We start from the raw sequence: 27,338 nt of genomic DNA on the forward strand, positions 1-27,338 counted from the left end.
TGCTTGCTTCTAATAGCCACTTAAACTGAATGATTTTCTAGACCATTTCAGTGGGCAGGCTGGACTGAGCACTAGGGATCCGGAATCATATATAGGCCTATCTAGGTAAGATGATTCTAAATAAATTCCACTCCCTAAGCTTTCTATGGAGCATCACTTTACTCTGTCCTTTGCATATCTGGGCAATTTTCCTTAAACAACCTAATCATTAATGCCTGCACCATGCCTTGCAGAAAAGTATTTCATAACCTAAAACAACATGTGTAAAGAACTTTCACCTAATCTCTGCCTCAAGTCTCGATTATGACTTAGAACAGAAAAAAAAACTTTATTGCTGTCTCCGTAGAGAAAATGAGCTTGCTCCATCAAAACCTCTTAATAACACTGAAGACTGACCAGCTGCATTTGCAGATAATTTGATTTGAAAAGGCTTCAACCTGTCGTTTGCAGTAGGGCATTATACCATATGTAGAGAATTTACTCCTGTAACCTTCAATCCACTTCAAGTACGAAAGATTTTCCCTCTTCCTTTTAATGTTGACTTTCTTTGATGACAATTTATTCCAGATATCAATTACTTTGTCTGAGGAAGAAGGGATTCCTTCCAACTCCCAGTCTTGTTTCTCATCAAGTTTGGCAACAGTGATTATCTCCCATCTTTCAGAGTGAACTACAATCAATTTACAAAGCAACTTATGTCAATTTTATCCATTTACAGTAGAAATAACAGAGCATTCAGCGGCTGTTTTTATCCCCTAATTTTACTGATCGAAGGATGGAATTCTCAGTGGGAATGTGGTAGAGCCAATACAGCAAGGCTCTTCTGTTTTCCATGTTGCCTCTTTGAGGCAGAATATCAGAATCAGGTTTATGATCACCAGCATGTGACGTGAAATTTGCTAACTTAGCAGCAGCGTTCAATGCAATACATAATCTAGCAGATAGAGAAAAAAATATAATAATAATAATAAATAAACAACTAAATGAATTACATATATTGAATAGATTTTTTTAAAGTGCAAAAACAGAAATACTGTATATTTAAAACAAAATGAGGTAGCGTCCAACGATTCAATGTCCATTTAAGAATTGGATGGCAGAGGGGAAGAAGCTGTTCCTGAATCGCTGAGTCTGTGCCTTCAGGCTTCTGTATCTCCTACCTGATGGTAACAGAGAGAAAAGGGCATGCCCTGGGTGCTGGAGGTCCTTAATAATGGACGCTGCCTTTCTGAGACACTGCTTCCTGAAGATTCCTTCCACTCACTGCAAGGTAACTGATGAGCGAGGTAGAAATTCCTTCAGTACGTTGAGAAAGTTGTGGCACAAAGTCCACCTCTTGCCACCAGTGAAACTCAAGTCTGTAAAGTAAACTTTGGAAATGTTGCCTGCAAGGAGACACATACTTTTTTTTTATCTGAATTAATCGCTTGTTCGGACGATCATCCAGAAAGTAATTAAATGTGCTCCCTGGTTCTCAAACAAGCAGGAGTTAGCTTCAGACACCACCCAATAACTGCTGGAGTTGCTGCTTTTAGGATTTTGTACAGTGGTGTCTTTGTGGGTAGAAGGAGAAAATAGCTCATTTTCAGCTGTAGCTAACAATTTGAAAGTTAATGTAGCTAATGTTCAGACAAGCACATTGATAGCCAGGTTTACTACTGTCATCCTGCATTCTAGAGCAACAAGCAACATCCTAGAGGACCTCAACATGTCAGACAGCATCTGTGGAGAGAAATCGACAGCTGAATTTTTGAGTTGAAACTCTTCGACATACTGAGTCTCCTTCAGATTCCAGAATGTGTTTCTTTCTCTACTCTTGCTCACACAAAATTACATGGACAATATTCTATCTAATGTTTGATTTTGTAATTTGACAAGACATTGTTTTGTATCTTCAACACAACACAGTTAACCAGTGAACGCAGAGGCAATATTTCTTCTTGAAAGGGCATTTATACTAAAGAGTCATCCATTGATGGTGGAGATGAAGGGTCTTGTTTTCTTTCAGGTAGTCTTCAATACTCAGAACTCTCTTCCTCATAGGGGAGTGGAAGCAGAGTCTTTCAATATCTTTTTTTAAGGTCGAGGTAGATGGATATCTGCTGAGTGGGAGGTGAAAGGTTGCTGCGGATAACTGGGAATGCAGAGCTGAGGTTATAACCTGTCACAGTTTTATTAAATATCAGAGGTGAAAGAACTGGCACTTTCAAACATGCGTTCATCTGATTTACGATTTGCACTATAAAGAAAGCATTTTTCCTGTAAATGCCTGCAAGAAAATGAATCTCAAGCCAGTTTATGGAGAATTATATGCACCTTGATAATAAATTTACTTTGAAGTTTGAACTTTAAAGCAAAATGGTGATCCTTTCAGCTTTTGACTAATGGACTATATTTGAGATAAGTTGCCTCACATGTGACAGAACCTAAGGAATTGATGCTTATGACAATGAGGAATGAGGATGGTGAATTTTTCTGGATTACTGCCCCAAAAGGCCCAGCTGGTGGCGTAGTGGCTTCAGCGCCAGACTTCGGAGCGAAGGCTCCCGAGTTTGAACCCAGCCAGCTCCCCAGGCACACTTTCCATCTGTGCCAGGTTGAGCATCGAGCTAGCAACTTGACCTCATAAAAAAGAAATTGCCTACTACAGAAACATCAACAGCAAAAAGTTGATGGCCTGTGCTCTCTCGTGAGTTTAAAAGGCAGTTTCCTTTTTTCCTTCCACTGCCCCAAAAGACAATGCGGTATCTCCTACCTAGCTGCTGCCTGAACACCTTTAAGGAGCTACTAAAAAGGAAGAAACTAACAGTGGTCCATGTTAGTTTCTGATATATATCAGTCCTGATCCCCTCCCAGAAGGCTGGATCATTGGATCAAGGAGATGCTCTTCAACTTCTTATACACAAGTAAATGAAGTAATACACAATCAGTTGATTGATCTATTTACATACAATTATATATTCCCTTATGTTTCTCTGAAGTACTGTCAGAGGTATTCATCCGTTTGTTATGTACCATGTCATATGATATGCATGATCATGGGTCTTTCCATGACCAGATTGTTCTTGGCAAAGTTTTCTACAGAAGTGGTTTGCCATTGCCTTCTTCTGGGCAAAGTCTTTACAAGACGGGTGACCTCAGCAATTAACGATACTCTTCAGAGATTGTCTGCCTGGCATCAGCAGTCGCATAACCAGCTGCTCATACGGCCATCCACCACCTGCTCCCATGGCTTTACTTGACCCCGATCGGGGGGTGCTAAGCAGGTGCTACACTTTGCCCAAGGGTGACCTGCCAGCTAGCAGAAGGAAGGATCCCCACCCGACACCTCCTTTGGTAGAGACGTATCTCCACCCCACCACCCCAGAGGGGTTATGGTAAACCCCTTTCCATTTCACAAATAAAGCAAAACATGAAGATTGTTTAAATAATGGAGAACTAAAATTTATAAGTCTGGCAAAGCTCATAACAACTTGATGAACAGTTTATAATACATCATTTTTATTATTCCATTTCACTTGGGCAAGAGCTCTTTCCAGCAGGCAGGCGTCACCCAATGTAAATCTCAACCCCATTTCTCAAACCGAGCTGACACTACTGTTGCAGAGGCTAACTCCTCCATGAAGTATTTCCAGTCATGTTTTTTGTTCATCTTATTTTAACAACATTTGTAAAGAAAGGGGGAAAAACATGCAAGCAAAAAATCTCAACTGAAACCCGCAGATAAATATACTACCCGGTGCCCTCTGAAACCTGGTAAATAGTTCTATGGATATTTTTCTTTGCCTTACACTTCCTCTAGTGTCACCAGACCCTTCGTACCACTAAATCTCATTGCTTTCCAACTGTCCATCAAACAGTCCCATAAACATTCAGCAGGCTGCAAGCAAGAGAGCTTTATCCTTTCACTATTTTAGCTAAAGAACTGAAATAAATAAATCTATGTTATTTATATAGGAAAGATTAGCCACGAATAAGAGTTGCAATGTGTGCACTCTTTCATCGGTGAAATGCTTGATATGAAGTGTACAATCACCAGGATTAATTTCAGAAGTAATTTATAAATGTATACAAGTTTTCGTCGTAATTTAATGCGACCCATTGAGGGTGACACGTTTTGCATCCAAGAAATAATAAACGTACCAACACAAAATCAAAGTCCCTATCTGATGAAATGTCTTTGACTTGAACATTAATTCTGCTCTTCCTTCCACAGATGCTGCATGACTTGTTATGTGTTTCAGTATTTGCTGTTTTATAATTAAGGTATTACATAAGTTTTTTTTTAAAAAATCTGACCACTTTCTTGAGTTGACTACAAATATCGGGCAAGAACCAATACATGCATCATTGGCACTACATTTATTAAAATGTTGGCAGAGGCTGAATGGGGAGCAGAAGTCTGATAGGCTGTAATGTTATATTCTGCTGGATATTAAAAAAAAATTCAGTGCTGATCTGATCTACATCCTTGCTTTTATATTCTAGTTTTCTTGAAATAAATGCTAACATTACACTTGCCTTCCTCACCATGGACTCAACCTGCAAATTAACCTTTAGGGATTTCTCTGCAAGGACTCCCAAATCCTTTGGTGCCTCAGAATTTGTATTTTCTCTCCAGTTAGAAAATATTCAACCCTTTAATTTCTTCTACAAAAGTGCATGACCATACACTTCCTGACATTGTATTCCATCTGCCACCTCTCTGCCCATTCTCCTAATCTGTCTAAATCCTTATGTAACTTCTCGTTTCCTCAAAACTACCTGCCCCTCCACCTGTCTTTGTATTGTCTGCAGTCTTTGCAACAAAGTCATCAATTCTACATGCAAATTATTGACATATAACGTAAAAAGAATTCGACCCAACACAGTCCACTTAGGAGCGCTACTAGTCACTGGCAGCTAACCAGAAAAGGTCTCCCTTTATTCCCACTCTTATCCTCCTGCCAATCAGTCACTGCTTTATCCATGTTAGAATCTTTCCTGTAATACCAGAGGCTTGTAGCTTGTTAAGTAGTCTCATGTGTTCACCTTGTCAACAGCCTTCTGAAAATCCAAATACACATCAACCAATTCTCCTTTGTCTATCTTGCTTATTATTTCTTCAAAGAATTCCAACAGATTTGTCAGGCAAGATTTTCCCTTGAGGAAATCATGTTGAATATGGCCTATTTTATTATATGCCTCCAGGTACTCCGAAACAACCTCCTTAACAATTGACTCTAACATCTTCCCAACCACTGAGGTCAGACTAACTAGCCTATAATTTCCTTTCTTCTGCCTCTCTCCCTTCTTGAAGAGTAAACTGATATTTGCAATTTTCCAGTCTTCCGGAACCATTCCAGAACCTAGTGATTTTTGAAAGATCGTTGCTAATGCCTCCAAAATCTCTTCAACCACCTCTTTCAGAACCCTGGTGTGTTCACCATTTAGTCCAAGTGATTTATCTACCTTCAGACTTTTCAGTTTCCCAAGAATCTTCTCCCTAGTAATGGTAACTTTACATACTTCATGACCTCCTGACACCTGGAACCTCCACCATACTGCTAGTGTCTTCCACAGTGAAGACTGATGCAATATACTTATTCAGTTGTTCTGCTATTTCTTTATCCCCCATTACTACCTCTCCAGCATCATTTTCCTGTGGTTCAATATCCACACTCGCCTCTCTTTTACACTTTATGTCTCTAAAGAAAGTTTTGGTATTCTCTTTAATATTATTGGATAACTTCCTTTTATGTTCCATCTTTACCTTCTTACTGATTTTTTTAGTTGCCTTCTATTGGCATTCAAAAGCTTTGCAATCCACTAACTTCTCACTAATTTTTGCTTTGTTATATGCCCTTTCCCTTGGCTTCTATGTTGGCTTTGACTTTGCTTCTTAGCTATGGTTCTGTCATTTTGCCTTTAAAATACTTCTTCCTCTTTGGGATGTATATATCCTTCGCCTTCCGAATTGCTTCCAGAAACTCCAGCCGTTGCTGCTCTTTCATCATCCCTGCCAGTGTTGTTTTCCAATCAATTCTGGCCAACTCCTCTCTCATGCCTCTGTAATTTCCTTTAATCCACTGTAATACTGATACCTCTGATTTTTGCTTCTCCTTCTCAAATTTCAGGGTGAATTTGATCATATTATGATCAATCTCTAAGGATTCCTTTACCTTCAGCTCTTTTATCAATTCTGGTTCATTACCCATTCTGAAATTGTAAATATCCACTTCAAATCAAACCTTTGACATACATATTCAATAGTGGTAAGATAAGGGAAGACCTGATGATGTATAAAAAGTCTCCCTTAGCCAGTGTGAATTAAATTATACAGCATTTTTGAGACGATTTCTATTCATTGTCAAGATTGCTGGATCACTACTCTTCCAGAAGTCATAAAAGTTATTTTCAGAATACCAATCCAAATTTTAAAGGTATAAAGCCTAAATGTATAAAAAGATGAAGTGTTATGTTCAATTATTGAAGTTTGAGGTAGACTGTCTTTTTGTATCAGTCAATTAAAGCCAGCTCTTAATTTCATTCAAGAACATATATGCTAAGTCAGACCTTGAAGTGCTTCGGATGAAAGTTTTATTGTACCTTTCCCCTATTCAGTTTCACTTGGGTTGATTTTATGCTCAAAACTGATTACACACATCATGAAGTGCAGTGCCTGTAAAACGTAATCATAAGAAAACTCCAATAAAAATTTTGTATTGCTGGTTTTGGACAGTCCCCAAGAAGGACATGACTGGAAAACAAGAGATGGGTTTTCAATGTACTGGACTCGATTCAACAATATTTTTATTGCAATGAATCCAAGAGATACAGGAAATAAGGTGATGTATTGTCTAATGTATTGAAATGAATCAGAATATTACAACTCCTGCAGAGTGTACATATTGTTATTTAGTTATAATGTAGAAAATGTGATATAAAACACTGGACTAATAATCTCAAAACTTGCTGCTGAAACTGCAAATTTTCAAATTCCTTTCTACAATTAAAAAAAAAGATATTTTGAAGGACTTTGGAATGGGGCATGATGCATTGGGACAACTACTGCCTTGCATTTTGTCTCCTGAGCCTCATTTAAATGCTACCATCCTAAATCTTATGTGAGACTGATTGTTAGAAGGATGCAGAGCAGCTATTGGTGAGTTCAGACAATGACAGTTCACCAGCTACGTCCAGAGAATTCGGAAGGGTCTTAATGAGCGGAGATTTGGAGACAGAGAGAGGAGTTGGGTGAAGGAAATCTGGGGTAGAAGGTGCCATAACTTTACGCTTGTGCTATTTAGTATCATAATGGATTGTTTGAGGGCTGAATAGAGGGCTTTGTCAGTTTGTTCTGTCATCCAGCTGGCAGCAAATCTGTTCCTTCAGCTCAGTCAGCGTTTTATCAAGGGTTCAGTTGACACAGTAGAAACCTTACTGACTAACATGGAGACCAACTTGAGGATCCAGTGAATGAAACAGAGGGCACAGATTGTTACTGAGTGCATTAGCTATTTATTTATAAATGAGCAGTGAAACACTAAATGGGCAGCTAGCTAAACCAGTGCTCATCTAAACTTACATGAAAACTACAATACAATACATTCTGTAACCTTTCTTAGCTCAATGAGTACTCCATTAAATCTCCCCAAGTTATAAAACTGCAAAACTAAGCATGCTATGAATGAATGCATAACTAAGCATACACAGGGTTGGGGTGGAGGAAGCTGTCTATATCTGCACTACTCTTTCCCAATGGTCCTTCAGTGCTGGTTGTGACTTCAGCCCAAAGTGGGCCCTGGAGACAAAGAAAAGAGAACAAGTCTCTCACAAGTACTATTCCTATATTCCTAAGATGCCCAGAACTGGAAACTGGTGCCATGGTACGCAAGGCAACCAATGGGAAAGTGCTGCTGCATCCTTTGAAAGAGCCAATCAACAACCGACACAGAGGAAGAGGCTTTCAGCCAGCAGATAAACCAACCCCTCACATAATACTGGCATTGATTTATGACTCCTCCAGCTGCTTTATGAGGTCTTGCACAAGTCCTCAGGATATTGTTGTCGATGGTAAAGAATAGCCACTCTCCCCTCAGGTGTATAAACTGTCCGTTATCTGTTTTCTCAAACACCTGGTGATGTTTGGAAATTGTGCTTAGAACGAATTGTAATAGAGTCTGAAGAATTCAAGCACTTGAAAGGGTTGAAGATGAACTTTAGTGAAAAAGGTGGGCTGAAGGAACCCATCAACAAGGATGAAGAGAGAATGAATGGAAACCAAACCGATCCGAAGAAGAGAAGTAAACAGGCAGAAACCTAAGTTTTTCTAAAGTGTTCAATCAATTTAGAACCATCCTTCAAGACTTTGGGCAGGTTTCTGAGAAGGCCAGTATAATCTTAACTCAAGACCATGTTGCTTAACAAATAAATATGGACTAACCATTGAGGAGATTCATGAAACTGAAATTATCAGAGAAATCGAGCAGATAGAAATCGATCTACTTAGCCACATGGTTTGCACCAGATCAACTTGAATGGGTCCATATCAGTGTTACTGAGCAGAGAGATCTTGGGATCCAAGTTCATAGCTTCTTGAAAGTGGCTGCACAGGTCGATAAGGTGGTTAAGAAGGGTTATGGAATGCTTACTTTTATTAATCGAGGCACTGAGTTCAACGGTCAAGAGGTTACTTTTCAACTTCATGTAACACCCTGATAGAGCTTTCACTGCTAACGTAATGGTCTTCCTGTAGAAGCTGTGTCTGGGTTATGGATGGAGATAACGGATGACCTGGAATGTGAGCTGGGTCCTTTATTTATGAAGAAAGAAGACACTGAAGAGAAACGGCTGTAGGATTTGACCAGGTGGGGAGATCGTGATTCGATGGAGCCAGGCAGCGAAATCAACTGAGGATTGGTGAGTTGAGCTCCAACTGGTGCACATTTGACTGTTTAATTATAATGGGCCCTTTTTGTTTTCTCTTTGTTTCTTTACTAACCCTTCAGTTGAGATCCATAAGTATGATTCCTTTAATCTGATGCAGTGTGTTGTCCGTTGTTTCTTGGCCCTGAGTTGTAACAGGGTTGTAAATTACACAGCACCCATCTCAATCTTGCAGGTTTGGCAGGACCGGAGTGTGCCTTCCCTAGACTTACGCGGCCAAGGAAGCCAGCGGGGTTTCTTTTACTAAACTCTGGTTTGGCCACACCTGGAGTACTGAGTACAGTTCTAGTCACCCCACTATAGGAAGGATGTTGAGCCTTTGGAGGGGGTGCAGAAGAGGTTTACCAGGATATTGCCTGGTTTAGAGAGCACCTGCTGTCACGAGAGGCTGGATAAATGGGTTGTTTTCTCTGGAGTATTGGAAGCTGAGGGGAGATGTGATATAGGTTTATTAGATTATGAGAGGCATAGATAGAATGGACAGAGATTATTTGTTTCCCAGGGCTGAAGTGTCCAGTCCCAGAAGGCATGAATTGAAGGTGAGAGGGGGTAGGTTCAAGGGGGATTTGAGAGTAAGTTTTTTACTCAGAGAATCATGGGTGCCTGGAATGCAGTGCCTGGTATGGTGGTAGAGGTAAATCGTAGAGACTTATATTAGAGGCTTTTAAGAAACATTTGGATAGGCACATGGATGTGAGGAAAATGGAGGGATATGAACATGGTGTAGGTAGGAGGGATTAGTGTTTGGGTGTTTTTGATTTGCTTTTTAGCTTGTTTGGCACAACATTGTTGGCCAAATGCCCTGTTCCTCTGCTATAATGTTCTATATTCTATGTTCTACGTACTACATGTACATTGAAATGAAGTTAATAGAGTGAATCTGCCTATATAGATCTGCCTATTTGATTTCAATATGATAAAAATCGAGTGGTTTCTATAATATGAGGATAATTCATCCTGTTGAATATCATCTGGATAATGAAAATAGAAATATTTCTCGCATTGGCATTTCTCTTCACAAAAAGTTGTCTTGAATTGCCTAATCTGTTCTTTTATCTTTGATTCCTGTATCTACCCATTATTTGATTACCTCATCAATCAGTTCTGCTCCTAAGTAGATAAGTTTATGTTGCTTTCTTTAAGATAGTGGAGGCTGACTTCTATAAAATTAAGAGTACAGAGAGTAAAAGACTCATTTCCCTTAGTAAAGGAGCCAAAAGCCAAGGATATAGATTTAATGAAATTGGAAGAAAGAGCTGAAGAGAAAAGAGAAGAAATATTTTCAGCCAGAGGATGCTGAGGATTTGCTCCCATTGCTTAAAATAGTGGTGAAGGCTAAAACTCTCATTTTGGAAATAAACCTTAAAGAGCCATGGGGCTGGAAGGTGGATAATGCTGTTTCTTGGAACTGACACACTGAACTTAATGCATTCATTCAGCTTCTTTGCTTTTCCATGATTCTATGAGCTGTGGTGGGATTTTGAGCTTGACTACTGAATGGACCGCTTGTATAATAAAGATGAACTCTTGACCTCGTCTGGGCTCTTGCAGATTTTTGGCTACCTGCATTGTACTTGCTCTGTAACTGTAACTGTATGCTATGTTCTGCATTTTGCTTTTGCTTTTCCCTTGTACTACCTTGATGTACTTACGTCGTAAAATGATCTGTCAGAATGCCATGCGAGGCAAGATTTTTCACTATCTCAGTACATCTGACAATAATAAACCAATTACCATTTAGTTATGGGAGAGAATGTCTGCCTCCATTTAAAGTAATTTCATTGAAATAAATAATACTTGCATTACGACAGCAACATAATAACTCTAATAATTGTTGGAATCACACTGTCAGCAGATCATTCCTAAAATACCCAAAAGGCCTGAATGATTGAAAATAATTGTGTTTTTGAGAGTGAGTGCACTGGAAGGAGAAATACAATGACACGCATGAGAAACTTTCCAGGATCAAACACTATCTTCAAACGCATCCCAACAAGTATTTTCATCTGCGGCCTGTGACATTCCTGGGTTGGAGCTCATGCTATTGTGGGTCTGGATTAGGTGGATCTTCCTCTTCTTCCTGCTCATTCTGGTGTTTTTATTTTATCTCCTGCTTCTACATTCTGGCTGCTCATACTCCATTCTCTCTATCTCTGCAGGTAATGCCTGACACCATCAAGTGACCATGTTACTTACTGCATAGCAGACCATGATAACCAGGATACTCAAGATGGGGAAAACAAATAATACTCTTGTTATAGAGGAGTTGCATTCTTGGAAAGCCATTTGTATCACAATTTTCTGCAATGCAAAACTCTGCCTCCCAGTGAATCCTGTGTTATCAGTGGACAAGTGTACCCGCAGGATGTTTTTCTCTCAACAGCAACGATGAGTTCACAACAGGGAAGGCCACTTACGAAGTTGCTTTGGCAGTTTCCAAAGCAAATGTCTGAATTGGCCAGCAGCTAAAATGGAGACGCAAGTGGCTGCAGATATTTATTCCTCCCACTCCCAGCCTTTAGTTTGAATGGAGGTAGATGCTTTCAAACACATAACAAATACAGGTAGTCTTGATTAATTAGGACATATCAGAAATACAGCCCAATTAAACAGCTGCTCCAATTAGCCCAAGTTTCATGGAAAGAGTTAAAAAGAGATTAAAAATAAAATAAGCTACTGTTTGTATGCTTAAGTGAAAAGGCCGTTGCGCTGGGGCAGTTCCATTATCTCAATCTCAGAAATTTGGGTCCAGTGAGATGAGTAGTCGTCAAAACTGGTACCTTCCCTGATTGTAGAGACTGACTGTGACTTTATCTGTTTCTCGTCATGCTCCTCACTCTCCATGAAGCATTGCAGAACCTCCTTTCTAGTCACTGGACCTCATTGTAAAGCTGCAGTCACATTTAAAGGTACCTCATGGTTGGCTAACCCAGAATATGAAGGCTTGTGGAATTCAGGGTGACCTGGTGGATTGGATTCAAAAATTGGTTTGGTCATACAAGACAAGGGGTGGTGGTGGAGGGATGTTATTCTGATTGGAGGTTAATGACCAGTGGTGTTCCGGAGGGATCCTTGATGTTTGTGACATATAAATGATTGAGAGTGTAAATGTAGATGGGCTGAATAATTTACATTAGTCCATGACTCTAGAAATTGGTGTTGTGGTTGTCAAAGGATTCAGGAGGATATGGATTCATTGGAAATGATTGATTGATTGGTTGTCTAGTATCTGCATGACAAGAAATGTACCACTAAGAAACATCAAATGATTGATTGATTGGTTGTTTGGTATCTGCATGACAAGAAATGTACCATTAAGAAACATCTGCAAGAGAGTTTTTTTTTAAAGTGATATAACTGTTGCACTGAGACAGTTCCACTCTATCAACCTCAGACACCTGGGCCGAAATGTCGACCGTACTTTTTTTTTCTATAGATGCCGCCTGGTCTGCGGAGTCCCTCCAACATTTTGTATGTGTTGCTCGGATTTCCAGCTTCTGCAGATTTTCTCTTGTTAGTGGAAAACCATGACTTCTTCTGTGCCTCGTCACGCCCTTCACTGTCCATAAGATTTGCAGGTCTGCCTTCCTGGCCTTTTGGGTCTCACTACTTATCTCATCCACCCTGTCCACCAGAGCTGATGTGGTGTGTCCCTATCTCACTGGAGTATAACACCCACTGGCTGTTCTCACTTGCTTTAGCCCGCCTGTTGAAGCGGAGTACTCGACGTGGGTGCTGTCGCGTTTAAACAGCTACTTGAAAGCCACGGGTGAGAACTGAGTGTCTGGTGGGAAGCAAAGGTAACATTCAAGATGATTGTTGTTACGTCTAAATTCTTCATAGTTCCTAATTTGTTGAAGTAGTGAAACTGTTTGAGTTTCACTCCTGGCCATTTCTGGCACTTCTAGGTCTGGGTGCTTAAAACCACAGTGAGCAAAACATTTCTGAATTGTCTTACTGCTTATTTCTCACCGATTATCACTGACAAAAATCATTGATTCTTGAACACACATAACTGATGCTATTTAAAAACTGTTCACTCTAAGCACAGTGTAGTGTCTAGTGACCACAAAAATGCATGAGACTGACGCTAGTAAGAAATCGTCTGGCAACAGTCTCCTGTCCCAATTAAGCGACATAGTGTCCCAAATAAAGAAAGGGAATCCTAACTACTTTCTTGATTTGTTATTGTTGCACTTAAGAGGCTGGCGTGATTACCCATTAGCCCAATTAACTGGAATCCACTGTATAATTAAGATTGTTTAATGGTGTATAACTCACAACAAATAACAGTGGTTATTTAGATTTATAACTTAAACTTAATGGCTTGGTTTCATGCATCTTAAAGTTAATAGGAATTGAAAAACCTTGAACAAAACTAGAAGACAGCAAAGTGAACCTACCATGCTACAAAAAAAGTCCACCACATCAATTCTGTAAGTGGCAAGAATTGTGAGCTGGAAAATAGAAACTTCGACAAAAAGATGGTCTTTTTATGCTCCTTGTATTGATTTTTGTCACATGTGTATTCTATAAGAGCAGATTTTATTTCATATTTCCAATATTTGGGGAGAGATGTGTGAATTTTGAAGGGACAAGTTTCCACAACCCTAGCAATCATAATGCAGGGCACCCCTATACTGCAGAACAGGTCAGACAGCATAATCGTATGTTCAGCAGTTCTGTTGTGGCCTCTAACTAATCTCCAGTGTTTCCTTGGATGGCATTATTTTTTCTTCAGTTGTTACATTTGGAGCTCTGATCAGAATGGACAGAATTCCAGGAAATGATGATGGTAAAGGTTCTCGAATGATGGATGGAAACCACACATTGTCGGAACACACTTTCTGCGAAAGATTATTTTGTGAGTTGTACATGGTAGATCTAAAGTGCCTGTGAGAGCGGTCTTCAGGTGCTTTCAGAAGGTTGGCCACTGTCTTCTTTGGGTAGAAACAGACAAACATGATGCTTCCTCTTCTGGAATGGGACCTCTCTAAAGCTGGGATGCACAACAAACTGTGAGTTATAGCGCATTCTACTGAGACCTGGAATGAATCCAAGGCTCGGAAGCTGAAAGTGACGACAAGCTTGAATTTGAGGGTTGCCCAGTCTTCGTGTGATCACATACTTCACAATCTCAGGGATCTCAGTGAGATCTCTTAGATGCATCATTACTTCACCGTGAAGTGGAGACAAGGGTGTGCCTTCCTGTAAAGCTATGTGCATAAAGATTTCAATGTTAGACCTGCTGCAGCTCCATCAACTGTGCAATCATGCCAATTGAGTCAATAACTAAAATACATGTAGATGCCTTTCCTTTCTTGTATAATAAGCAATACTGAATGCAAATAATAATTGTTACTTTAAGGGTGCAGCTCCTTTAAGGATTGAGTGATCTACATTATGTCCAAAATTTTAATACCCTTCCAAATGCCTACAGACTGTGTTAAAACCTGTTCTGCAGTGTGAGCACTCCTTTGTTTCCTTCTGCCTAAATATACAAAATGACAGTAGCATAAAATATCAGCAAGTAAACTGTTTATATTGATGGAATGATGTTATTACAAAACCATAAATTTTTGTGCAGCAGAAAGCTCTTTTACTGCAAATTCCTGAGGTGCAAATAAAAGAATTTTAATACATTGATGCGTGCATAACATTATGTCAGCTCAATGGTCACTGGATGTCGAACAAGTCTAGCAATGCAGACAGTCTTTGCAGTTCTCTGAAGACATTCTCCGTTTTATTGTGTTTATTTATATCTTTTTTTCAGTATTTAATAATTTTGTTTTTGGATTATGTGGTTCAAAAGTCTGCTTCCAGAATTCCTTGCCTTCATAGAGCTGTACATCAGAAAAAAATAATTCTCTTGCACATTGGCTTCACTTTCTAGGGACAATATGAAGTTTTGCCCTCTCAGCTTATCAAACTTATAATATCAGAGAATATAATATCATCATATACAACCCTGGGATTCATTTTCAATCAATGGTTATGGCTTTTCCACAATTTATTTTAATAAAAGTCCTCATAAGTTTTATTGCTCTGTCAAGCACTCTTCACTTTTAGAGTAAGGCATCGAATTTTCTAAATGTTTCATATCACTGCTTTTGAACTACTGAATCCTTGGTATTTTCTGTATTGGCTTTGACAGCTTCTCTGAAGAATCCAAAACTAACTTCGTTCTATATGTAGCTTAAAAAATGACTTGTGTAAGTTTACTGTTACATCGCTAGTCTGTTGACGTTTATTTTTGTGAAACCTTGGATTCCAGACACAAGAAATTCTACAATGCTGGAAATCAAAGCAACACACACACACACATACACAAGGGTCAGGCAGTATCCATGGAAATGGACAAACAGTTGATGCTTTGGGACAAGACCTTTCCACAGATACTATGAGATCTGCTGAGATCCTCCAGAAACTTGTGTGTGTGTGTTGCCTCAGATTCTAGCTTTCCTTTTCTTGTAGAAACTTGTTTTATAAAATCCACCTCTGATGTTTTAAGAAATAACCAAATATATTTTCACTCAATTTCATACTTGTACGCTTCTTAATTTGAAAGCGGGAGCAGCCTGACTGGATTCAAACCCGTGAACCTCCGTTCTGGAGTCCGGCGCTGATGTCACTGCGCCACCAGCTGGCAATGGTTAGATAGGTAAAAAAAATCCAATTTTGATTTGTTTTTGCTGGAGGTGAGTCAGTCACCAAAATATCTTGGTGTTTACCTCCATTTTATTGTGTGTGAAATATTGGTTGTTACTAATGACTGTTACTTTATGATTGTTACTTCTTTGGAGAATATATCAAGTGACTAACTGTTGGTTCTGTTACAGAATTCACTTGTAGTAATTTCCACAGGCAGTCTATGAAAGGCATTGAGTAAGCTATGAACTTTCTTATTGAACTCTTGGGTCTTGCGTATATAAATCTGTACATTCATTCAAGTTCATTTCCCTCTAAAAGCATTGAGGGTAGTTGGTATGCTTGGCTTCATAGGCTGTGACACTGATAATGAGAGTTGGGACAACATATTACAGTTAAGCAAAACATTGGTTAGACCTGACCGGAGTATCGTGCTTATTTCTGGTCACCAGGAGGAATGTGGTAGCATTGGTGAGGGTGCAGAGGATATTGACCAGGATACTACCGGAATGGACAGCTGATGTCATAAGGAGAGGATGGGAAGGCTGGGTTTATTTTCTCCAATTTATGGGCTGAGGATTGACCTTTTAGAAGTTTATGAAATTATGAGGGTCATTAATTGGGTAGATAGTTAATATTTATTTTTCCAGTTTGTGGAGTCTAGAACTAAAGACCACTGGCTACAGGTGAGAAGGGTAAAATTTAAAGGTAAGATTAGGACATAGTTAGTTTTATTTGTCACAAGTACATTAGAACACAGAGTGAAATGTGTTATTTGCAACAATCGTGCTCGTGCAAGTGTTGCCACACTTCTGCCGCCAGTATAGCATGCCCACAGCTCACTAACCCTCACAGTACGTCTTTGCAATGTGGGAGGAAACCGGAGGACTGGAGAAATATCATGCAGTCATGGGAAGGACATACAAGCTCCTTATGGACTGTAGTGGGAATTGAACCCTGATCTTACAGTTGGCGCTGTAGAGCATTGCACTAACATACTACCATGCCACCCGAAGGAACTCTAAGCGGTAAACTTTTGCAGAGAAGGTGATGAATATCTGTAATGAGCTGTCAGAGGATATGGTAGAGAGATGCAGTTACAAAGTTTAAATGACATTTGTTCATGTACTTTGATAGGAACGGAGGAAAGGAATACAGATCTCAAGCAGACACATGGGATTAGCATTGACTGACATCTGACATCATGTTTGGCATGGACGAGAGGGCTGAATATATCAGTTTCTGTGCTGTAATGTTTCTACAATTCTTTAACTTCATTTGTTACGCTTGCACATACATTATTGTTGTAACTGCATTTTTATTTTTTAATCTCAAAGAGAGTGTCCATCTCATCAGGTAAAAGCAGGTTGAGAGGCAGAATCCACTGTATTTTAAGCTGTTAGTGTACCAGGAAGAGGAACTGTGTTTGTTCCAAGCTCAATACACTGACCTCCAGGTAATTCTCTGACATGAACTACTTGCGATCGGCCCAATAAATATCTGGCTGGCCTTTGTATAGGAAACATGATGTATGGCTTTCCTATTTAATTATTCTCCTGCTCCATGCTCCTCCGTAACTCACACCACAGTCCTCAGTAAATATCAGAACATAAAGTAAAGAATAACATTAACTAATACTCACCAAAGACACTTATCAGTACAAAGGAGATGCACATCACAGTAAGTGCAGCAACTCTGGAGGTCAGTACTACAATCATTTTCTTACACCCATAGACTATATGACTAGATTTTTGTCAAACCATCACACCCACGAACCCATGAACACAACCTCTCTTTCTGTTTTGCACTGATTTTTAAAATTTGTTTGCATATTTCTTCTTGTAATTTCTTCTAATTTTTTTCTGTATTGCACTATACTGCTGCCGCTAAATGACACTTTGATGATACACAGCACTGTGCAATAGTCCTAGGAACATACGTATATAGAGGTGGGTTGCCTAAGACTTTTCCACAGTACTGTATTTGTCAACATGGTACAGAGAGCAAGTTTGTAAATTTGATGGGGGCAAAGGATGTTGGGAATGATGAGAGTGGAGCACTGTGGGAAGTGTATAGGACAAATTGCAAAGAAGGGGTGCCAGGGATGGGGAGGGGGATGTGTTGGCAGAGGTGCAGACACACCTAGCCCTGAGATACCAGGCATAGTCATTTGATTCCAAACAATTGGCTTATTGATCATTACAGAATGTCTCTCTTTTGCTTCCTGCTCCCTCCCCTCTTGCTTTGCCATTTCCCAGCCATGATACCCCACTCCCTGCCCACTTCCCACTCTCAGACAACAGTGGAGACCCATATCAGAATCAGATTTATCATCAATCACATATGTCATGAAATTTTTTTTTTACGATAGCTGTACAGTACAATATATAAACTTATATAAGATTATAAACCTAATTCGGATTCTGATTTTGTACTTAAATAGTCAGTGAAATGATCAGAACAGCTTGTCATGTGTTTTCATTAATTGCTCATCCATAATCCATTAATGGACTTTCCCCAGTGCCATTTCTTTACTAGGTACAGGGATGATTTACTCGGAATCAAACACAAAATTACAGCTAATAATCAACTGAAGGCAACACTTTGGCAACGTGGGTAGACCCACTGCCTTATCGTGCCAGCAACCTGGGGTCAGTCCTGAACACGCCTGCTGCCTGTGTGGAAGTTTTAAAACTTCCCTGTGACTACGTTCTTCCTCCAGGGTGCTCTGGTTGATGCCTGTAACCCAGAGACATGTGGCTTAGGCAGGCTGACTGGCCACTGTAAACTAGGCCTGATTTATAGGTTCGGGATAAAATCTGGGAGAATTGATGAGAGTATGAAGGAATTTTTTTTTTTAAATGCAGGATTAGTGCAAATGTGTGATTGGTAGTTATATAAACTCTGGGCTGAAGGACCTGCTGTCATATTGTACATATCTTTCAATGACTCTGTGATAATGTCACCTAACCTCCTATAGGTTGACTATCACCATAAAATTGCTCATAAAAATGGATGTGACTACTTCACCTCATCTGTAGCACATACAGTTGAGTCAGAAATAGATTTATTCATAGAGCTTCTCCATTCTACATACAGAGATATTTTTAGATAGAGTAGTTAACATTTGGGTGGCCGGGTAGAGATACATCTCTACCAAAGGAGGTGTAAGGCACTCCTTTCCTCCACTAACCTGCAGGCCACCCTTCGGCAAGATATAGCACCTGCTTAGCACCCCCCACCCCTGATCAGAGTCTCATGAAGCCAAGTGGATGGGTTGTATGAGCAGCTGGTGCATATCTCAAACCCTGGCTAAGCTACTACTGATGCTAGGCAGACAACCTTTGAAGATAATGGCTGGGATAACCCATCTTGTAAAGACACTGTCCAGAAGGCAATGGCAATCCACTTCTGTAGAGAAATTTGCCAAGAACAATCATGGTCATGGATAGGCCCATGATCATCCACGGCATATGACACGGTACACAACGAACAAACAAATTAACATTGCTTTAAGTTACAAGCTGGGTCTTTAACACAGTTTAGTGATATTATATCAACTGTTATTGTTTTAATATTTACATTGTCCAGCAAAGCATTCTGTTTCAGGAGGAAAGGTTTACTTTGTTATTACTGTTGACTATTGCTCTCTTCCGGATGTTATGGCTCTAAAAAGGTATTTGACAGACTGGAGCCAAAATAAATGAAAGAAAGCTTTGGCAAATCTAATGTCTCAAGGCTGATGTTTTGCTGCATACATAATAAAATTATACAAGCCCATGCAGACCAAGAGACCTATTAATAAAAGGCTTCTCATCAAAACAAACCTTCTCACTGGCCTCATAGAAACAGTGCTCACTATTTTCCACAAGGAAATCTGGCAAAAACAGCTACTCTGCTGAGTCCCACAAATCTGTAAAAAGGAGTTTTGACCCTGCACAGAATAGCAGAAAAAAAATATAAGTTATAGCTGGAGGGAGGTAAAAGATGGAGAAGAGTCTCAATCATTCTGAACTTCCCCTTTAACCTTCTGATTTCCCCCAAAGCCCTTTTCACATTAAAATATGACTGAAATTGAAAGCAATGTTGAGTTGGAATTTATAGAATTACAGATCTTATTACATTGAATATTCAGTATAAGATTTTTTTTGGTGAGAAATATTTTGCATCTGCAACTTTCATTATATTAGATGGAGGATTAATTCCACACAGTCCACCAAGTATACATAATAACAGCTAAATCTCTACCAGCTCAGCAAGAGCAGATCAAGATCTTGGGGATCTGGACAATAGGCTGGTCCTGGACTTATTTCCTGGCATAATTTACATATTACTATTTAACTATTTATGGTTCTATTGATATTTAATTATTTATGGTGCAACTGTAACGAAAACCAATTTCCCCTGGGATCAATAAAGTAAGACTATGACTATGACTATAGCAAGATGGCGTTGACATGCCAGTCTGGTTGCCCTGAGTCAGTCACAAATAAGGAGCTGGAATCACATGCAAGGCAAGGATGGCAGACAATACCATGATTACCAGCAAACTAATAGGGATTTGTCAGAAAATAAAGGCTTTGAGTCCATTTTGCAGCAATAGGTTTCAAGCTGTCATTTATTCCATCTAACTCAGAGCTTCTGATGGTCAAGTTTACTCTCATAGCCACTAGGATTATCAGGCCAGCACAGTAAAAGGCACATAGAAAGTGAGAAAGCAAATTCATTCAGATCAAATACATGTCTTGGCACTGAAGTGCTCCCAAAAGAGGAAAGGTATCAGGAGTGCGCAAAGAATTTGATGGTACGGGTTGGTGCAGGGAGATATTGGTAGAGAGGATAGCAATAGGCAGTGATGTGGTTTATGCAGTGTACTGGGAATGAGAGTCTAGAAATAGATAGATAGATAGATAGTTAGATAGATAGACATACCTTATTTATCCTGAGGGAAATTGGGTTTCGTTACAGCCGCACCAACCAAGAATAGAGCATAAATATAGCAATACAAAAGCCACAAACAATCAAACAACAATATGCAAACTATGCCAGATAGAAATAAGTCCAGGACCCGCCTAATGGCTCAGGGTGTCTGACCCTCCACAGGAGGAGCTGCAAAGTTCGATGGCCACAGGCAGGAACAACCTCCCATGACGCCCAGTGTTGCATCTCGGTGGAATATGGCCGGAGTCCAACAGCAAAACGTTCAATATCCGGTCTACAAACATGTTCCTCGATCATAATATGACCAGGATTGCACCATCCATTGTTAACCAGAACAGCAAGCCTCCTCCTTTATGCTTACCGCTCTCAGTGAACTTGCGGTCAGCCCAAACGGTCTGGAAGTCCTCCATGGAAACATTTTGGTACTAAGTAATAGGTGGTACTGTGGGTTGCTCCATGGGATATTATGAAGGCAGACCAGCAGTCAGTTGTGATGTGAATTTGGTGGAGTGGGGGCTAACTGAGGAGTAGGAACCCAACATTCAGACAATAAGACCATAAGACATAGAAATAGAATTCGGCCATTTGGCCCAATGAGTCTGGTCTGCCATTCCATCATGTCTGATTTATTATCTCTCTCAACCCCAATCTCCTGCCTTCTTTCTGTAGTCTTTGATGCCCTGATGAATCAAGAACTTATCACAAACACCATGAAAATCTGCAGATGCTACAAATCCTAGCAGCATCCTAGACTCTAGATTGTTTACCTCTGAACCCCATTTTCCTTCCTTCTTTCCGTAACCTTTGACACCATTACTAATCAAGAACCTACCAACCCCTGCTTTAACATACCCAATAACTTGGCCTCCACAGGCGCCCTCTGGCTAAAAAAATTCCTCCTCATCTCTGCTCTAATGGGATGTCCTTCTATTATACAAGGACGTCTTTCTATATGTTCTTATGTTTATTGTTTGTAAAAAAATAATTTCCTTCAAACCTATTGCATGATTTTCCACTGCAAAATGTAGATTCAATTTTTTTTTCTAAACGTAAATAATATAAAAGACATTTCTATAAGGTACTGTGCTAAGTCTTAGCTAGGATGCCTAAGACTTTTGCACTGTCCTGCATTTGTCAATGTGGAGTGGAGAGCAAGTTTGTAGATCTGGCAAGAGCAAAGGATGTTGGGATGAAATGCCATGGGAGGGGTATGCGCCAGGTGGCAGAGAGGAGTGTCGGGGTGGGAGGTGATGCTGGTGCAGACCCACACAACCCTGAAACATCAGGCAAGATCATTTGATTCCAAACTATTGTTTTCTAGATCATTACAGAATGTTTCTCCGGTGCTTCCCTCTCCCTTACCCTTTTCCCAACCACGATTCCCTTCTCCCTCCCCTCTTCTCACTCTCAGTCCATGATAGAGACAGATATCAGAATCAGGTTGATCTTTCTTCACATATGTCATGATTTTATTTTTGTGGCAGCAGTACACTGCAATATATAAAATTACTGCAGTAATGTGTAAAAGTTTTAGGCACCCTAGCTATATATATGTGCCTAAATTCTTGCACAGTGCTGTATATTCTTAAATTCTGTTACTTGTTATAAATATAGCATACTTAATGAAAAAAAACAGTGCAGAACACTTCAAAACAATTAGTAATAGTACATCCACTAGTGATTTATAGTGAATGTTCCTAGTGTTAAGAGACATTACGATTCTATGTCCATTTACTAATGTTCACACCTTGGTTAAAAAGAAAAGCAAAACAGTCACCCTAAAATGTTATACCATGTAAATTTTTGGGGGGAAAGGAGATGTAAAGCAGAATGACTCTGCAAATCCTCACCTGGAATTCACTGGACTGGGCAACACAACAGTGTAGCAGATTCTCATTGACTGTAGAAGGCTTCAGTGGCTTGTCAAACTTTTGTTTTCTAATGTTCTTCCATTAATTTCAAAACAGTTCCACACAGTTGAAGATCACAGGCAAGACCACATTTTTTTTTACAAATATTTTAAGCACACAGTGTTAAGCATGAGAACAGGACACCCCATTTCTCCATTGTCACACCGTTCAATTCATGAGTGATCTGTACATCATCTCTAACAGCTATAACAGTGGTAATGATACATCAATAACAACATAGGGCTCAGCAGTCCTGGAGTGCCTGTGCATTTTATGTCGTGGGTTAAAGTTATTTTCTTTGGGCTTGAAAATCTACTTTTCATGACAAGCTAAGTTTAGGTGGGAGTTGTAACACTTCGTTTTTTGTATGGGTAGCTTCCTCAGACAAAGTTAGGAGATTCATGGAAATGATTCACGATTGAGTGGCTTCTCATATGAAGAGCATTTGAACACTCTGGGGCTGTATTCACCAGAATTCACAAGAATGAGGGGTGACCTCATTGGAACCAATCAAATGGTGAAAGCTCCTGATAGAGTGGATGTGGAGAGGGTGATTTTTATGACAGGACAGTCGAAGACCAGAGGACACAGTCTCAGAAAGGAGGGGCATCCTTTTAGAAGGGTGATGAAGAGGAATTTTTGTAGCCAGAGATTGGTGAATACATGGAATTCTTTGCCAGAAGCAGCTGTGGGGGCCAAGTCTTTATGTACATTTATGGCAGAGCTGGATCAATTCTTGACTGGTCAGGACATGAGTGGATAGGGGGAGAAGGCAGGAAACTAGGGTTGAGAGGAAAATTGGTTCTACCATGATGAAATGGTGGAACAGACTCGATGGGCCAGATGGCGTAATTTTGCTCCTTTATTTTATGGTACTTGCATGAACATTGATTTCTCTAACTTCCAGTAACTTCTCACCCCTTCCCTTCTCTCTTTTCCCATTTCCCATTCTGGATCCCCTCTTATCCCTTCTCTTCTTTTCACCTGCCTATCACCTTTTTCTGATGCCCCTTCCTCCTTCGTTTTATTCCACGGTCCACTGTCCTTGCCTATCAGATTCCTTCTTCTTCAGCCTTTTACCTCTTCCACCTATCATCTCGCAGCTTCTTATTTCATCACCCCTCCTGCATCCACCCACCTTCCCGCCTGCCTGAACTCACCTATCCCTTGCCAGCTTGTAGTCCATCCCTTCCCCCACACTCTTATTCTGGCTTCTGACTCTGTCCTTTCCGCTCTTCATGAATAGCCTCAGCCCAAAATACCGACCAGCACAGATGCAGCCTGACTTGTTGAGTTCCTCCAGCACTTTGTTTGTGTTGCTTAAGTTTAGACTGCTTGTTTAATATAAAAAAGTACTTTGAATTTGATAACAATTATTATATGCTAAAAAGTAATAACTTTCTTCAATCCAAGGGCAAAAGCTATTGTTGGTTGATTGAATAAAGTCTAACACAAGAGTTAAAACAATGACTGAAATCACAAACAAGAGAAGCTCTTCGGATGCTGGAAATCTGAACAACACACATACAGTGCTGGAAGAACTCAGCAGGCCAGGCAGCATCTATGGAAAAAAGTGCAATCCACGTTTCGAGCCTGGCCGCTGAGTTCCTCCAGCATTTTGCGTGTGTTGCTCCAATGACTGAAATGTTCCTTTTAATTTTGGGTCGGTCTGACTGGAATTGTAATCCCAAACAACACCCCCTTCCAAACTTTGCTCCCATTCCCCACCCGTCATTTTGTTCAGTCGTGTTGGTTGAGTGATAGGAACTGTCTGTGAAATGACTTTTAAAATAAACCTTTGTTGGTACTGTTTCTGCAGCAGCCAAGTGGACAGCCACAAAGATCAGATCAGCTCTTGGACTTATATTTTATACGACAAGGATTTTCTGTGTTTTTTAATGGATCAGCTCTGTTAACATTCGTAAATTGTTGCTACTGCATTAACAGACCGAGTTGGGTGAAATGTTGGGTTCATGGTTGGAGTCATTTGAGGTAATTTAGTTACATTCATCACTTACCGCTTGAGCATGGCTTTCGCTGCACCGTGCAAATTCTGCTCTCTCTGACTGGGGGGCACGTCACATCTTCTGACGCAGGCTTTTGCAGCACTTGCCTGGTCCTCGTTTCGGTGCCCCTTTTGAATCCACATAACTTCTCTCGTTTGGTACACGGACCCCAGGCACTCCATTCACTCAGCTCACAGGGAGCTGTGAAATATTAAGGAATGCATGTTATGAATCATTAAAAAAAAACAAAATTTTCTCATTAAAGTCTGGTTTAAAATTAGAATCAAAAAAGCACATGAATGTTCTGCAGGAGTGTATCTGAGAACATTGCTTAATCCATAGGTTTTAAATGTATAAGTAATTTTGCACAGGTAGTTCACTTTACTTGAAAACTAGTTTGAGTCTGTCTGGAATGAAAGAGTTTTACTCAGATTAGCTGAAGTGTCAACCAATGGCTTTTCTCTTACTATCTTTAGCTGTTCTGAAGGTACAGACCAAGTGGACTGTGACTGGGAATGATCAGGGATAGGCAGTGTTGAATTAGCTCCGAAACATGATTTTATCTCAACAAGGTAAAGCAGCAGGCACAACTGTGATCTTCAAGACACCAAACTCATTTTTTTTTACCCTCTGTTAAGCACTTGTCAGTCACTGCGTCGAAATGCAATTGCACAAACTAGGACTGAGAATATTAAACTGGGGAAATACTTTGAAAGATGTTTTCAAATGAGTGGTATTCTGGACATTCTTTTCAGTTCAAAAGGGTAACAATTACACCAGTGCCCAAGAAGAAGAGTGTGAGTTGCCTTACTGACTATCGACCAGTAGCACTCACATCTACGGTGATGAAATGCTTTGAGAGGTTGGTCATGGCTAGAACCAGCTCCTGCTCAGCAAGGACCTGGCCCCACTGCAATTTGCCTTATGCCACAAAAGGTCTACAGGAGTCGCAATCACAATGGCTCTTTATGTGGCCTTAGATCACCTGGACTGTGCAACCACTTATGTCAGGATGCTGTTCATTGACTATAGCTCAGCATTTAACACTATCATTCCACACAGTCCTGATCGAAAAGCTACAGAGCCTGGGTCTCTGTACCTCCCTGTGCAACTAGATCTTCGACTTCCTAACCGGAAGACCACAATCTGTGTGAATTGGTAATAACATATCCTCATCACTGACAATCAACACTGATACACCTCACTCAGGATTGTCTGCTTTGCTCACTGCCCTGTTCTCTCTATACCAATGATTGCGTGGCTAGGCATAGCTCAGATGCCGACTGTAAACTTGCCATAACACAACCATTGTTGGTAGAATCTCAGATGGAGATGAGAGGGCGTAAAGGATCAAAGTATACTAGCCAGTTGAGTGTTGTCACAGCAACTACCTTGTATGCAGCGAGAGTAAGACCAAAGAGCTGATTGTGGACTTCAGAAAGGGTAAAATGAGGGAATATGAACCAATCCTCATAGAGGGATCAGAAGTGGAGAGAATGAGCAATTTCAAGTTCCTGGGTTTCAATATCTCTGAGGATCTAACTTGGTCCCAATATATCAATGTAGCTATAAAGAAGGCAAGACAGCAGCTATATTTCATTAGGAGTTTGAGGAAATTTGGTTTGCTACTGAAAACACTCAAACACCTCTGCAGATGTACGATGGAGAGCATTCTGACAAGGGGTATCACTATCTGGTATGGTGCGGTGTTGGTGGGGGGGCGGTATGCTACGACACGCTACAGAATGTTGTAGAGAGTAGAGCAGAGGGCCAAGGATAAATCCTTGAGATACCTTTGTGTTGAATATCAGGAAGGAGGAGGTGTTACTTCTGATTTGTACTGAATGTGGTCTCCAAATTAGGAAATCAAGGATCCAGTTTCAGAGTGAGGTACGAGGCCCAGGTTTTGAAATTTGTTGACTAGTACTGAACTGAACTGTAATCAATAAACAACAGCCTGACAAGGGTATTGTTGTGGTCCAAGGCTAAATGGAGAGCCAATGAGATGGCATCCACTGCAGACCTGTTACAGCGGTAGGCAAATGTAGTACGTCCAGGTTCTTACTCAAGCAAGAGTTAATCCTAGCTTTGATCAACCTCTCAAAGTACTTAACCTGGGCCTATACATCACATCTAGTCCAAGTATCTCTGTGGTAACGTAAGAAGATTTTTAGTAAGTAGAGTCAATCTGCTGTGTACTTACCAGCATTGCTACACTCCATGGTGCCATTTATGGCTGCAAACCCCTCCGGACAGCTGTCATAACATTTCCCTCGATGCAGGTACAGATTGTCTTTACATTTAGTACAAAAGTTTCTGCTAAAGCAGGCCTCACAGTTCTCAATTTTGCATTCTGCAAAGATAATGACAAGCACATTCTTAGTTGACAGCAGAACTTTGTGTAAGGATGCAAGCCAAAGTAACTTTAACATTCAAGGTAACTTTATGTTGTCTGGGCTTGACAAACTTTGCAAGCCCACAACTTCTATAAACTAGAAAGACAAGCATGGGAACCCCACCACTTAGAGGTGGCCCTTCAAGCCAGATATGATTCTGACTTAGAAATATACATCAAAGTTGCTAGGATAAAATCCTGGAACTTCCTCCCTTACAGCATGATTGTTACGCCCATCTAAGGGATTGAAATGGGCCAAGCTGGCTGCTCACCACCACCTTCCCAAGGGCAAGCAGTGATGGGCCATTAAATAAATGCTGGCTCAGCCTGCAATGCCCACATCTCTTGACTGAAGAACAACAGAACTCTTTTTTTTAACAACTACCTGACAGTCTCTTTCATCAGCTCTTGCAATGGCAGAACATTACACTGTGAATGTGACAGTTGTGTCAGGTACACAGGCATGTAGGGCTACGTGTGGAAACCCTGAAGATGCCATCAGTAATTTCC

General features: G+C 40.3%; 1 protein-coding gene across 2 annotated transcripts in view; it reads right to left on the reverse strand.

Moving 5' to 3' along the window:
• The window catches only part of rspo1 (R-spondin 1), a 196,659-nt gene that overhangs the window by 43,589 nt on the left and 125,732 nt on the right, over positions 1–27,338 (reverse strand). For both annotated transcript variants that reach the window (XM_072246978.1, XM_072246979.1), the window contains exons 4-5: positions 26,637–26,786; positions 24,446–24,634 (exon numbers count right to left, since the gene is read on the reverse strand). In XM_072246978.1, coding sequence (XP_072103079.1) covers positions 24,446–24,634; positions 26,637–26,786 — 339 coding nt within the window. The remainder of the gene's footprint in view (positions 1–24,445; positions 24,635–26,636; positions 26,787–27,338) is intronic.

This window comes from Mobula birostris, chromosome 30 (assembly GCF_030028105.1).
Source record: "Mobula birostris isolate sMobBir1 chromosome 30, sMobBir1.hap1, whole genome shotgun sequence".
Lineage (NCBI taxonomy): Eukaryota > Metazoa > Chordata > Chondrichthyes > Myliobatiformes > Myliobatidae > Mobula > Mobula birostris.